Here is a 13,099-nt window from a genome sequence, read left to right as displayed (position 1 = left end):
AGGTTCTGTGTCCTGGTCTACATCCCCACCTTTACTGGCTCTGAGGTTCTGTGCCCTGGTCTACATCCCCACCTTTACTGGCTCTGAGGTTCTGTGCCCTGGTCTACACCCCCACCTTTACTGGCTCTGAGGTTCTGTGCCCTGGTCTACACCCCCACCTTTACTGGCTCTGAGGTTCTGTGCCCTGGTCTACATCCCCACCTTTACTGGCTCTGAGGTTCTGTGCCCTGGTCTACATCCCCACCTTTACTGGCTCTAAGGTTCGGTGCCCTGGTCTACATCCCCACCTTTACTGGCTCCGAAGTTCTGTGCCCTGGTCTACATCCCCACCTTGACTGGCTCTGAAGTTCTGTGCCCTGGTCTACATCCCCACCTTGACTGGCTCTGAAGTTCTGTGCCCTGGTCTACATCACCACCTTTACTGGCTCTGAAGTTCTGTGCCCTGGTCTACATCACCACCTTTACTGGCTCTGAAGTTCTGTGCCCTGGTCTACATCCCCACCTTTACTGGCTCTGAGGTTGTCTGCCCCCAATTGTTAATGACTAGAATAAAGCTGTGTGTGTGTGTATATATGTATATATACACACACAAAATAATTTGAGGTAAAGATAATTGCATCAAAACAACATCAATATACAAGCTTTGTATATATTTATATATTGTGACAAGATGTACAATATGTAGAAAAAGACTAAGTAAGTTCAATTGATCATATTTCTCTTGTGATTCCGATGATGACATTTGGGCTTATTTGTTTGACATTTCAACAAAACAAAACTCTTTACACTTTCATGAGTCATCTTCTTATTTGTAGCTTGAAGAAAACAAACAAAGGTTAGTTAGTTCCCACGCTGAGATAAAGCAATCAATGATTCCATGGAGCTTCACATTGGCTTGGTGAACATACACAAAACATCTTTTTGTAAATATATTAGCTTAGTATTGTTATTGCAAATGTTTCCTGGCATCCTAAAGACAGCAAGTAACTCAAGCAGTCAGTTTGGGACAAATGAGACAAGGCAACCAAAATAAGTAAACAAAGCTGCTTTTTGTTAGTTTCTTACAAAAAATAACTGCTGCATTTATTACATTGCATTGAAAGATAGGGTCAACTTTTGTGTAGCCCAGCTGTAGTTTATATAATAACTAAGCTCTTCATTGTGGAGAATAAAGGAGATCTGTGAAGTCCAATCACTAATACCCAAGTGACCATTTGCTTTGTATGTGATGATCAAGCAACTTTTAGCATGAATAGAAGAAAGTGAAACACTGACAAAGTTATTATAGTTGGCAATGCATGTGTGAGCCATCTAAAGAGATAAACAAGACATGTATCAAAATCCCAGTCTTTATATACAGTATATATTTACTATTGTGGTGTGCGGCAGTGAATACTTCACTTAGGATATTATGCTTTCTTGAAGTTATTTAGAAATAAACTGGAGATATTTATAATAACATGTACTTCTTATAAAAGGCTTTTCAACAATGGAACGATACAACTGAGATGCATTGGCAAAAAAAAAACCTCAAAAATGTCTGTTCTCTTGTTGGCCGCTAGATGTCAGTGTTTGATCAGAACTTCAACATCTGATTCAGGTTCCTTGTCCTTCATCCACAGCTGACATGACAAACTAGACAAGATTCTCTAGTTAGCAAAAGTGATTTAGTCTCCCAACTATTGTAAGATGGATGCCTCCCCTGATGGAGCACAGCCTTTAGGTCTTAGTGATCTTGTCACTCAACACATCTGACATCTTACTGAAAGCTGCTGTGTCACTCAACACATCTGACACACAACTTCTTCCAAAGCTGAAAATGGATTTGTCAAGTAATCGGACATAACTGGATGGAAAAAATACAACAAATGTTTGGACATTTAGAGAACAATCTTTAGCAATTAAGGTGGGGGTTGATTGAGTTTCAGGAGTTGCTTGTAAACAGAGTGACTTTGTCACGCTGAAAGTAGAAAAGACTGACACATTCCTTCTTAGCTTGGCAACTGTTAGCAGGTGAGATGAGGTAAGAAAGAAAGGAATGGAACAACAACAGCAAAAACAAAGTCTCTTCTCCCAGTGGTCCCAAAGTCACTTCCATCAAGGAAAAAGTCCTCAGTCAATGTTGGCGTGACAAAAAGAAAAAGGCTTCAGTCTGTCTCACTGGGTTGGTCCTTCAGGACTTGGTTGGTCCTCAGTCTGTCCTTCAGGACTTGGTTGGTCCTTAGTCTGTTTGTCCTGCAGGACTTGGCTGGTCCTCAGTCTGTTTGTCCTGCAGGACTTGGCTGGTCCTCAGTCTGTTTGTCCTGCAGGACTTGGTTGGTCCTCAGTCTGTTTGTCCTGCAGGACTTGGTTGGTCCTCAGTCTGTTTGTCCTGCAGGACTTGGCTGGTCCTCAGTCTGTTTGTCCTGCAGGACTTGGCTGGTCCTCAGTCTGTTTGTCCTGCAGGACTTGGCTGGTCCTCAGTCTGTTTGTCCTGCAGGACTTGGCTGGTCCTCAGTCTGTTTGTCCTGCAGGACTTGGCTGGTCCTCAGTCTGTTTGTCCTGCAGGACTTGGCTGGTCCTCAGTCTGTTTGTCCTGCAGGACTTGGCTGGTCCTCAGTCTGTTTGTCCTGCAGGACTTGGTTGGTCATCAGTCTGTTTGTCCTGCAGGACTTGGCTGGTCCTCAGTCTGTTTGTCCTGCAGGACTTGGCTGGTCCTCAGTCTGTTTGTCCTGCAGGACTTGGCTGGTCCTCAGTCTGTTTGTCCTGCAGGACTTGGTTGGTCCTCAGTCTGTTTGTCCTGCAGGACTTGGTTGGACCTCAGTCTGTTTGTCCTGCAGGACTTGGCTGGTCCTCAGTCTGTTTGTCCTGCAGGACACTAACCAGAGACTCCCACGCTGTTTGGCACTAAAAGGTAAAGAACATCAGACCGTGTTCACATAAAACATCAACTTTGTAATACATAAGTCAAGAAAGTCTTAGTGCTATAAAACTGAATACTGGCATCATTTTGTGCATGGAAGACCTTCATCATCATTTCTTTTTATTCCTTTCATGAAAATGCATAAATAAAAGCCACGTACAGTTCACACTTTCATTCTTTTCTGTCTCCATGACCTTCACATCTTCACTTCATCAAATGGACTTTTGGTTATTAAAAAAATCATATTTTTTTAATATTACTGAATTAATTCAGAGAAATGTAGGTTTTGAATAATAATTCTTATTATTGTCAGTAGAATGATGATAAACAACATTGCTGAGTTCCATTTACATCAGAAGTTGTAAGTCCGAGATAGGAATGTTGCCATGCTGATGGACATCCACCTGAACTATTGTTGTGCTTGCCTTGTCTGAATATAAACAACTTGTATTTCTAGCACATGAATACATGTACTTTACACTACACTAACGTAAAGTGCCACTCATGTAAAACTGCCATTAGACTTCCATATTAATGTGGGGCCACAGAATGAGTTTGAGAGCCCAGCCCTAAATGAATAATCTGGACATAAATAGTCATATTTTACGTGAATATTTGAGAAGCCCTTTGAGACATTTGTGATTAAGAGCTATATAAATGAAATGTGATTGATTGTCAAAATATGACAGACGTGTTCTAGTGTTGTCAAGACCGTAGTCTTGGACCCTAGCAGTGGTTCTGAACTGGTTTAGCATTCATTTACAACCTAATGAGAAGTTAGTGGACATTTTACAACTCAAATGTCTACAAAATCTTATATTTAGTGCAGTTTGAATTTCTGGTGGTGCAAAATAACAAGCAACAGTTAATTTGATGAAAGAAAAGCTTTGATTTATATATTGCTTTAATTGATGGTTGAATGAGTGTGACTAATAACAATCAATCAAATCCAGACCACATAGTGTGCCAGGAACTTTCAATCTGTGGACACAGTTTCCCACAATGGCTGCTATAGAGTGCACATAAGAGGTGTGTGTGTGTGTGTGTGTGCGTGCGTGCGTGCGTGCGTGCGTGCGTGCGTGCGTGCGTGCGTGCGTGTGTGTTATTACTGTGCACATGTTAAAAGTGCAATTTCAATGTTGATGATGTACATCTGTTCAAAAAATGAATGAAGGTTATAGTCAGCAGAAAAATCTTTAACTGTTTTCCCTAAAATCTGCACCGAGGCTGGAAAGTGTGATTACACCATTTATCAAACAAAGTTATTGATAGATGACTAAAATGATTGATAGCTGCAGCACAAAACTTGTTTAATGAACATTTCAGCATTGATAAGTTGAAAATGGCTTGAAAAAAAAGTGTGTCAAGGCGTTGCATAGTTAAGATCTATTGCTCGTATCTGCTTTTAAAGGCCTACTGAAATGAAATGTTCTTATTTAAACGGGGATAGCAGATCCATTCTATGTGTCATACTTCATCATTTCATGATATTGCCATATTTTTGCTGAAAGGATTTAGTAGAGAACATCGACGATAAAGTTCGCAACTTTTGGCCGCTGATAAAAGAGCCTTGCCTGTAGCGGAAGTAGCGTGACGTCACAGGTTGAAAGGCTCCTCACATCTGCACATTGTTTACACCAGCAGCGAGAGAGATTCAGACCGAGAAAGCGACAATTACCCCATTAATTTGAGCCAGGATGAAAGATTTGTGGATGAGGAACATGAGAGTGAAGGATTAGAGTGCAGTGCAGGACGTATCTTTTTTCGCTCTGACCGTAACTTAGGTACAAGCTGGCTCATTGGATTCCACACTTTCTCCTTTTTCTATTGTGGATCACGGATTTGTATTTTAAACCACCTGGGATACTATATCCTCTTGAAAATGAGAGTCCAGAACGCCAAATGGACATTCACAGTGACTTTTATCTCCACGACAATACATCGGCGAAGCACTTTAGCTACGGAGCTAACGTGATAGTATTGTGCTTAACTGCGGATAGAAACAGAAGAAACATGCCCCTGACTGGAAGGATAGACAGAAAGTCAACAATACTACTATTACTTCTACTATCAGGAGACACTGAACCAAACTCTGGACCTGTAACCACACGGTTAATGCTGTCCAGCCTGGCGAAGCCTAGCAATGCTGTTGCTAACGACGCCATTGAAGCTAACTTAGCTACTGGGCCTAGACAGAGCTATGCTAAAAACATTAGCTCTCCACCTACGCCAGCCAGCCCTCATCTGCTCATCACCACCCGTGCTCAACTGTGTTCCGGCGATCGACGGCGCGACGGAGGACTTCAGATCATTGGTGCGGTTGGCGGCTAGCGTCGGATAGCGCGTCTGCTATCCAAGTCAAAGTCCTCCTGGTTGTGTTGCTGCAGCCAGCCGCTAATACACCGATCCCACCTACAGCTTTCTTCTTTGCAGTCTCCATTGTTAATTGAACAAATTGCAAAAGATTCACCAACACAGATGTCCAGAATACTGTGGAATTATGTGGTGAAAACAGATGACTTAAGCTGGCCACTGTGCTATTCCAAAATGTCTGCTTCAACCTGTGACGTCACGCGCAAACGTCATCATACATAGACGTTTTCAGCCGGATATTTCCCGGGAAATTTAAAATGTCACTTTATAAGTTAACCCGGTCGTATTGGCATGTGTTGCAATGTTAAGATTTCATCATTGATATATAAACTATCAGACTGCGTGGTCGCTAGTAGTGGCTTTCAGTAGGCCTTTAATGGTAAGATCTAGCTCTTGGTTTGCTGCACAGTAGCCATGTTGCTTTGGTGGGCCACCACTTCATATTGCTTTGGTGGGCCACCATTTCACATTGCTTTGGTGGGCCACCACTTCATATTGCTTTGGTGGGCCACCACTTCATATTGCTTTGGTGGGCCACCATTTCACATTGCTTTGGTGGGCCACCACTACACATTACTTTGGTGGGCCACCACTTCATATTGCTTTGGTGGGCCACCACCTCATATTGCTTTGGTGGGCCACCACTTCATATTACTTTGGTGGGCCACCACTTCATATTGCTTTGGTGGGCCACCACTTCATATTGCTTTGGTGGGCCACCACTTCATATTACTTTGGTGGGCCACCACTTCTGTCACGTGTCTCAATAGAACGTTTTGAAAATACAGCAAAATTATCTGTGTTGGCCCTGCGATGAGGTGGCGACTTGTCTAGGGTGTACCCCGCCTTCCGCCCAAATGCAGCTGAGATAGGCTCCAGCACCCCCCGCGACCCCAAAAGGGACAAGCGGTAGAAAATGGATGGATTATACTACTAATTAATAATGCCACAGAGGTGGTATATGTATGCATTCTTAGAGCCTTTTTAAAGAAAATCTTTTCATAGCAAATGATACGATGATGTCATATTGACCAAGCCCTTACCACCCCCACAGGTATCTTGGCAACCCTGTAATGTATGAATGATATTCTGTACACATTCTATTAACTAGTGATGCAGCAAAAATGTGGCCGCTGAAAGAAGACTTGGATCGCTGGATGTGGTGACGACGTAAGTAAGGTATGGCCTGGAGCATGTCTGCCATGTGGACCTACTTTCATACATCCCACATATACCCCTTGGCGGCCATCTACAAAATGTGCAAATATTAAGACGAGGGTGGCAGCCTTGAAGGAGAGAAAGTAGAGTAGGAGCAGCAAGTGTGACGTCATGCTCACACAAAAGAATGAAAAAGTCTCCAAACACCAGTACATGGATTTCATTCTTTCTATGGGCTCTTTAACTTGATTCTGTTGATTTCTACTATGCATGAGTCTTCCAAGCTTGCCAGGGAATTGTAGACCTCCTTTTATCCGCCATGTGTGGCCCAAGACAAAACAAGGTGCTGTAAGTGCTGTTTTCATAACAAACAAGGACCCGTGTTGAATACATTTGTCATATTTCTACACTCTCCAAGTCAACCAAGATAGTCCAACTATCTTTGATTGTTTTATCAACCATGAAAGCACTTGGCATGTCAGAAATATGTCAAAACAGTGATGAGGTGTACCTTCTCATAGTAGTTGACGTTTTTATCTGCAATGCCACTCAGAAGCTGCTTGAAATCCTGTCGCTTGTTGCTCTGCCAGCGCTCCCAGTCGGCCTTCAAGTCAGCATTGAAACACTCCATTTTGTCCTGGCAGCGCTCCACCTCAGCCGGCATCTATGGCGGGCAACACAGAAGGACTGCTGCTAGTGGGAGCTACATGCTAAATGCTACAGCCACAAAAGACTCTTTGACGTTACTGAGTATAAACACAACACAAGAAAAGGTGATGCTTACAGGTGTTTTGTCCTCTTGTTTGCGCAGTACGGCCGCTTCCAGGCGTCCCTCGTACTCTGCCTGACTTTGGTCGCGTTTCTTCAAAACGTTCTGCAAATGCAGCACAAAACCTTTATGTATACTCGCTACTTTTGAGCCTCTGAAAAAGTCAACACTGTTGTTGTTGGAGTTTTTGAAACAAGTTTATTTGTACAGTGGTACCCAAGTTATATTCTTCAACTAAAACTAAATCCTATTAGCATCAAACAGCACAACAAATATCTGTGTCTTATAATAAAATATTTTAGTAAATAAACAAAATCATTTGTCTTTGTAGCGGTCAACCCAGGTCCAATCTCAGGATTTAGAGAAAGGAGGGGTGAGCAGAGCCCAGGAAGGAACCTCCTCATTGGCTGAGGTGACATATAGTGAAGAAGGAGCCTCCTCATTGGCTGAGGTGACATATAGTGAAGAAGGAGCCTCCTCATTGGCTGAGGTGATATATAGTGAAGAAGGAGCCTCCTCATTGGCTGAGGTAACATATAGTGAAGAAGGAGCCTCCTCATTGGCTGAGGTGACATATAGTGAAGAAGGAGCCTCCTCACAATGAGGAAATCAGAATTCTCTACATCTAAAAAACCAAAGAAGAGTCCAAACTCAATGAATATTGGTGTGGCGTATTCAAGGTGGAGGCATTGCGGGCCAGTCTTGGACTAACTTTGGACGTGCAAGTGGCTGTTTTCCTTCTAGACAGGTCATCTAATCTTCCATATTCTGTCTATCTTTTTGCCTGGCGATGTGTGTTACCCATAGTCTGCAACAAAATAGGAACTAGAGGACCCTTCTATGTAACTTCAGACGACAACACCCAAGGCGTGTGCACCTACAGCTCTTGTGCCTGATTTCCTGCACTTCCGAAAAGAGGAGACTGGGAGGGACTATCAGCCAGGTGCAGATTTACAGTTTGAATTCTGCCTGGTGACACACGATTCTAGTGTTAAGATGCTGCAACTTAAGAGCTAATTGTTAGCCCTTAGACTGCAAGCAAACATTTTAGTGACAGGCATCATTGGTTGGCTTACTAAATGTCACAGTGAACCTCTACATCTGGTCTTACTCGCTAGCATTAGCTTATAGCTAAAGATTGATAACTTTGTTTTTCCAGCCATGGGAAGGAAGGAAGGAAGGAAGTAAGTGTGACAGGGAAAATATTTGTTGAAATAAAGAAAAAAACTAGCTATCACCGTGAGTCTGCATTATACTAAAGCAGAATGAGTCGATAACGCCAGCCAAAATTGTTAAATTATTACATATCTAAACAGCCCACAATTAACCAGAAAATATGGAGAAGCTGCTGATGGTGTGTTTGATAGAGAAGCAACTGGACGGACATACCGTATAAGTCCACTCTTTAAGGTAAATGCTGTATATTATTATTGCATTACGGTTCTTTATAAAACTACTGTAGTTGTTTGTAGTACATTTTATCCTATAATTTTTTCATACAATATTTCTGATCTAATAATGTTTTTCTTTTGAAAAGTCATGCTGTATGTTAAACACGGTGCTGTTCTGGGGGGCCCAACACCACTTAAATGAATATCAATTATTTTCTATGGGCGAGGTTACAGTAGGAGTGTTTCCCTCATAGAAGCAATGGAAGTGTTAAAGGCCTACTGAAATTAATTTATTTTATCTAAACGGGGATAGCAGATCTATTCTATGTGTCATACTTGATCATTTTGCGATATTGCCATATTTTTGCTGAAAGGATTTAGTATAGAACAACGACGATAAAGATCGCAACTTTTGGTATCTGACAAAAAAAAGGCTTGCCCCTACCGGAAGTAGCGTGACGTAGTCAGTTGAACATTTCCGCAAAGTTCCCTATTGTTTACAATGATGGCGGCCAGAAGTGAGAGCGATTCGGACCGAGAAAGCGACAATTTCCCCATTAATTTGAGCGAGGATGAAAGATTTGTGGATGAGGAAAGTGCAAGTGAAGGACTAGTGGGGAGTGGAAGCGATTCAGATAGGGAAGATGCTGTGAGAGGCGGGTGGGACCTGATATTCAGCTGCGAATGACTACAACCGTAAATAAACACAAGACATATATATACTCTATTAGCCACAACACAACCAGGCTTATATTTAATATGCCACAAATTAATCCCGCATAACAAACACCTAGTTGTTTGTTATGCTAGCTCCTAGCTCCCGTCCATATAACCCTCCAATACAATTCAAACACCTGCACAACACACACAATCACTCAGCCCAAACAACCGTTCACCTAACCAAAGGTTCATAAAGCTTATATATTTACCCAAAGTTACGTACGTGACACGCACGTACGGGCAAGCAATCAAATGTTTGGAAGCGCAGCTGCGTACTCACGGTAGCACGTCTGCGTCTGTGTATCCAGATCAAAGTAATCCTGGTAAGAGTCTGTGTTGTCCCAGTTCTCTACAGGCGTCTGTGTATCGAAGTCAAAGTCCTCCTGGTAAGAGTCTCTGTTGTCCGAGTTCTTCGATTTTGACTGCATCTTTCGGGAATGTAAACAATGAAACACCGGCTGTGTTGTGTTGCTGACCCCTCGCAAAATACTCGGCTTCGCACCGACAACTTTCTTCTTTGCTTGCTCAGCTTCTTTCTCCATAATGCAATGAACAAATTGCAACAGATTCACCAACACAGATGTCCAGAATACTGTGGAATTATGAAATGAAAACAGAGCTATTTTGTATTGACTTCAATGGGCTACCGATACTCCTGTTTCACTGGCTACGTCACGCGCATACGTCATCATCCAAAGGCGTTTTCAACCGGAAGTTTAGCGGGAAATTTAAAATGTCACTTTATAAGTTAACCCGGCCGTATTGGCATGTGTTGCAATGTTAAGATTTCATCATTGATATATAAACTATCAGACTGTGTGGTCGGTAGTAGTGGCTTTCAGTCGGCCTTTAAGTTGGGGTACTACTAATATTCCACCTTCTCACCTTCATGGACTCGATGTAAAGGATGTACTCTCGTAGCACAGGCAGGATGTCTTGGCAGATGTTCTCACTAAGGTCATCCATGGCCCCGCAGGACGTGGTCACAGAGCTGGCCACACCCTCCAGGGGACACCGCAGCTCCTGTTCCGAGCCCGCCCAGCTGGAGTACATGGTGCTGTACTCACGCAGCTCTGTCAGGTACTCTAGTGGAGAGGAGCACATTAGGGCCTAAAATCTATGTTGTCATATATATTGCAGCCTCCTGCCATAACGATATATATAAATATATATATATAGAAAAAAGGGTGTATTAACATCAAATGAGGTAACGTGACCTTACAAAGCCTACAGTCATATTTCAAGAGGCAAACACGTAGCATAGAAGAAAATAAAAACTTTTGTAAATAAATAAGAAATGATTTTTGTTCTGTAGAATTGAATCATGTGCAAATGACACACATTTACTAACATGTGATATTAACGTATTACATGCAAAGTGAGATATGTCAAGCCTTTGTTGCTTATAATGTTGATGATTACAGTTTATAAAAACTTTGAATTTAAAATCTCAGAAAATGTAAGGTTTCAAAAAGTGTAAGCCATGATGATCAACATGATAAGAAATAAAGGCTTGACATATCTCACGTCGCATGTAATACGTCCATAACACATATCAGTTTCACATTTGAAGTTAATTGCTGACATGGATGGACTTGTACACCATATTCTTTCACCTGTATAATGTAATCAGGGATCAGCAATTTGAATGTAATGCCTATGTCCGAGCACATATGGTTATTATATATAGTCAAAAGCTTACAATTGTCTGTATACTGTACATACAACTGTTAGCATTTAACAATAGTAATGTTGAATAGTTGAAAAGTTTACTTTTACTGGTTACTATTATGTGAATTAGTATTAACTCGCTAGACTGTTTCATCGGAAAATGTATTTGTATTTATTGTTCTGTAGTAGCATCCGGTGTTCTGACTTAGTGCACGGCAATAGAAAATAGCCAAATAAAAGGTTCCATCTGTCAATCATCATCACAGTGTACCTTCAGTCAAAATGATTAAAGGGGAACTGCACTTAAGCCCTATAAATAAACATCCAATTGTGAATTAGTTGATCAACAAAATATACCCAGAATCAGAAGTCATTTTTAAAAAACGATATCTCATTAAAACATGCTGTAAAAATGCATATTCACTGAAAGTCTAACTTATAATGGCCACAAACTGGAGAAGGTTTTTTAATCAGGATAGCATTTTATTTTTTACGGAATAATAAACACAATACTAGGGATGCAAACGATGCATGATTGGAATGATTGATTTAAACATTTTCGAAAAAGACATGTCACGGAAAGATATTTGGAAAGATGCCAATAAGCCCTTTAGATGCATTAAGAATAAACTGAGTCAATTAAACATCTTCAATAAATTGTATATTTCACCCTATCAGTTGTTTAAAATGGGTACATTAATTAGCAAGTTATATATAATGTCAGGCAGTTGAATGAACTATTATTCATTTACTGTGCTAGGGGCTCTAGCCCCGCCCCCCTATGTGCATGGCGCAGGAGGGAGGGACACACACAACTATTGGCACACACAGAGAGATCTGTGACACAATCACTTGTCCATTTGGTTATGGTTTAAGTTTATTTTAAACATGCTATACAGATGGGGTAAAAGTTTTCTCAAGTTTGATCAAATTAGGATGGATCTATTTTAGGAGCAAAATGCTCATTGAAGGGTTAAAATCTGTAATCGCACTAGTGCTACTTTTTTTTTTTCAATACTCGCACGGCCTATTTTTATTCGCAAATGTGAGTAAAATGCTCGCACTGTACAGCCCTGTTCTATTATTGGCCAAATGTTGCTGAATAGTTTTCAGATAAATTGGATGAAAATATTAATTATACGAAAGACTTTGAAAATCACGGAAATCATGTTGAAAATATTATTTATCAACATTAGAATTGAATAAAGTTGTTTTCTTTAAAAAAAAAAAAGTTTTTAACCACGTACCTAGACTTTGTGGAAAAGCTTCATATCATTTATATTGAATATTGTCTATATTGCGCAACATTAGAACAAACAATTATTTCTCTAAACAAAAGTTGGTAACAATAAGAAGGAGGATAAGGTTGCTGAGTCAACAGCGGACTCAAGTTGAAAAGATAAACTTACAGCACAGAAGTAAAATGCTGTGCTGTTGGTGTTGCTTCCTGTTTCACAACATCAAATGTGTGAAAAGCTAACTTCCTCACTTCAGATGCAGACAGCACAACTAATCTTGCTGGGCTGAGCACAGGCAATGCAGGTCAAAAACTGACATGAAAAGATAAAAGATTTCTGAAATAACCTGACATTTTCCATATTTGTTGCCTGGTCCTTCTTAAAACATCACTTTATGTTCCACTAGGGTCATAAAGTGTGTAACCACAGAGGTTAAACACACAAGTGAAGTGAAGTGAAGTGAATTACATTTATATAGCGCTTTTTCTCAAGTGACTCAAAGCGCTTTACATGGTGAAACCCAATATCTAAGTTACATTCAAACCAGTGTGGGTGGCACTGGGAGCAGGTGGGTAAAGTGTCTTGCCCAAGGACACAACGGCAGTGACTAGGATGGCGGAAGCGGGGATCGAACCTGCAACCCTCAAGTTGCTGGCACGGCCGCTCTACCAACCGAGCTATACCGTGTTCACAGAGCACACAAGTATAAAAGTAAGTTAACATTTAGACAAACAAATGTCTGTTTGTTATGTTTTTGTTGCAGGTTGTGTTTGGCGCCAGAGACACAATCAGTTAGCCCCCTCACTGGGTCACCTGACAATCAGTTAGCCCCCTCACTGGGTCACCTGACAATCAGTCAGCCCCTCACTGGGTCACC

At 41.3% G+C, this 13,099-nt stretch overlaps 1 protein-coding gene across 1 annotated transcript in view; it reads right to left on the bottom strand.

Moving 5' to 3' along the window:
• Positions 1-623: 623 nt before the first annotated feature.
• The window catches only part of LOC133638805 (sorting nexin-30-like), a 23,270-nt gene continuing 10,794 nt past the window's right edge, over positions 624-13,099 (bottom strand). The window contains exons 6-9 of the mRNA XM_062031775.1: positions 10,199-10,398; positions 7,218-7,307; positions 6,945-7,097; positions 624-2,886 (exon numbers count right to left, since the gene is read on the bottom strand). Of these exons, the coding sequence (XP_061887759.1) occupies positions 2,800-2,886; positions 6,945-7,097; positions 7,218-7,307; positions 10,199-10,398 (530 nt within the window). The 3' untranslated portion in view covers positions 624-2,799. The remainder of the gene's footprint in view (positions 2,887-6,944; positions 7,098-7,217; positions 7,308-10,198; positions 10,399-13,099) is intronic.

The sequence above is a fragment of the Entelurus aequoreus genome, linkage group LG21 (assembly GCF_033978785.1).
Source record: "Entelurus aequoreus isolate RoL-2023_Sb linkage group LG21, RoL_Eaeq_v1.1, whole genome shotgun sequence".
Classification (NCBI taxonomy): domain Eukaryota; kingdom Metazoa; phylum Chordata; class Actinopteri; order Syngnathiformes; family Syngnathidae; genus Entelurus; species Entelurus aequoreus.
The sequence above is the reverse complement of the archived record's forward strand: the minus strand, read 5'-3'. Positions and strand labels throughout refer to the sequence as shown.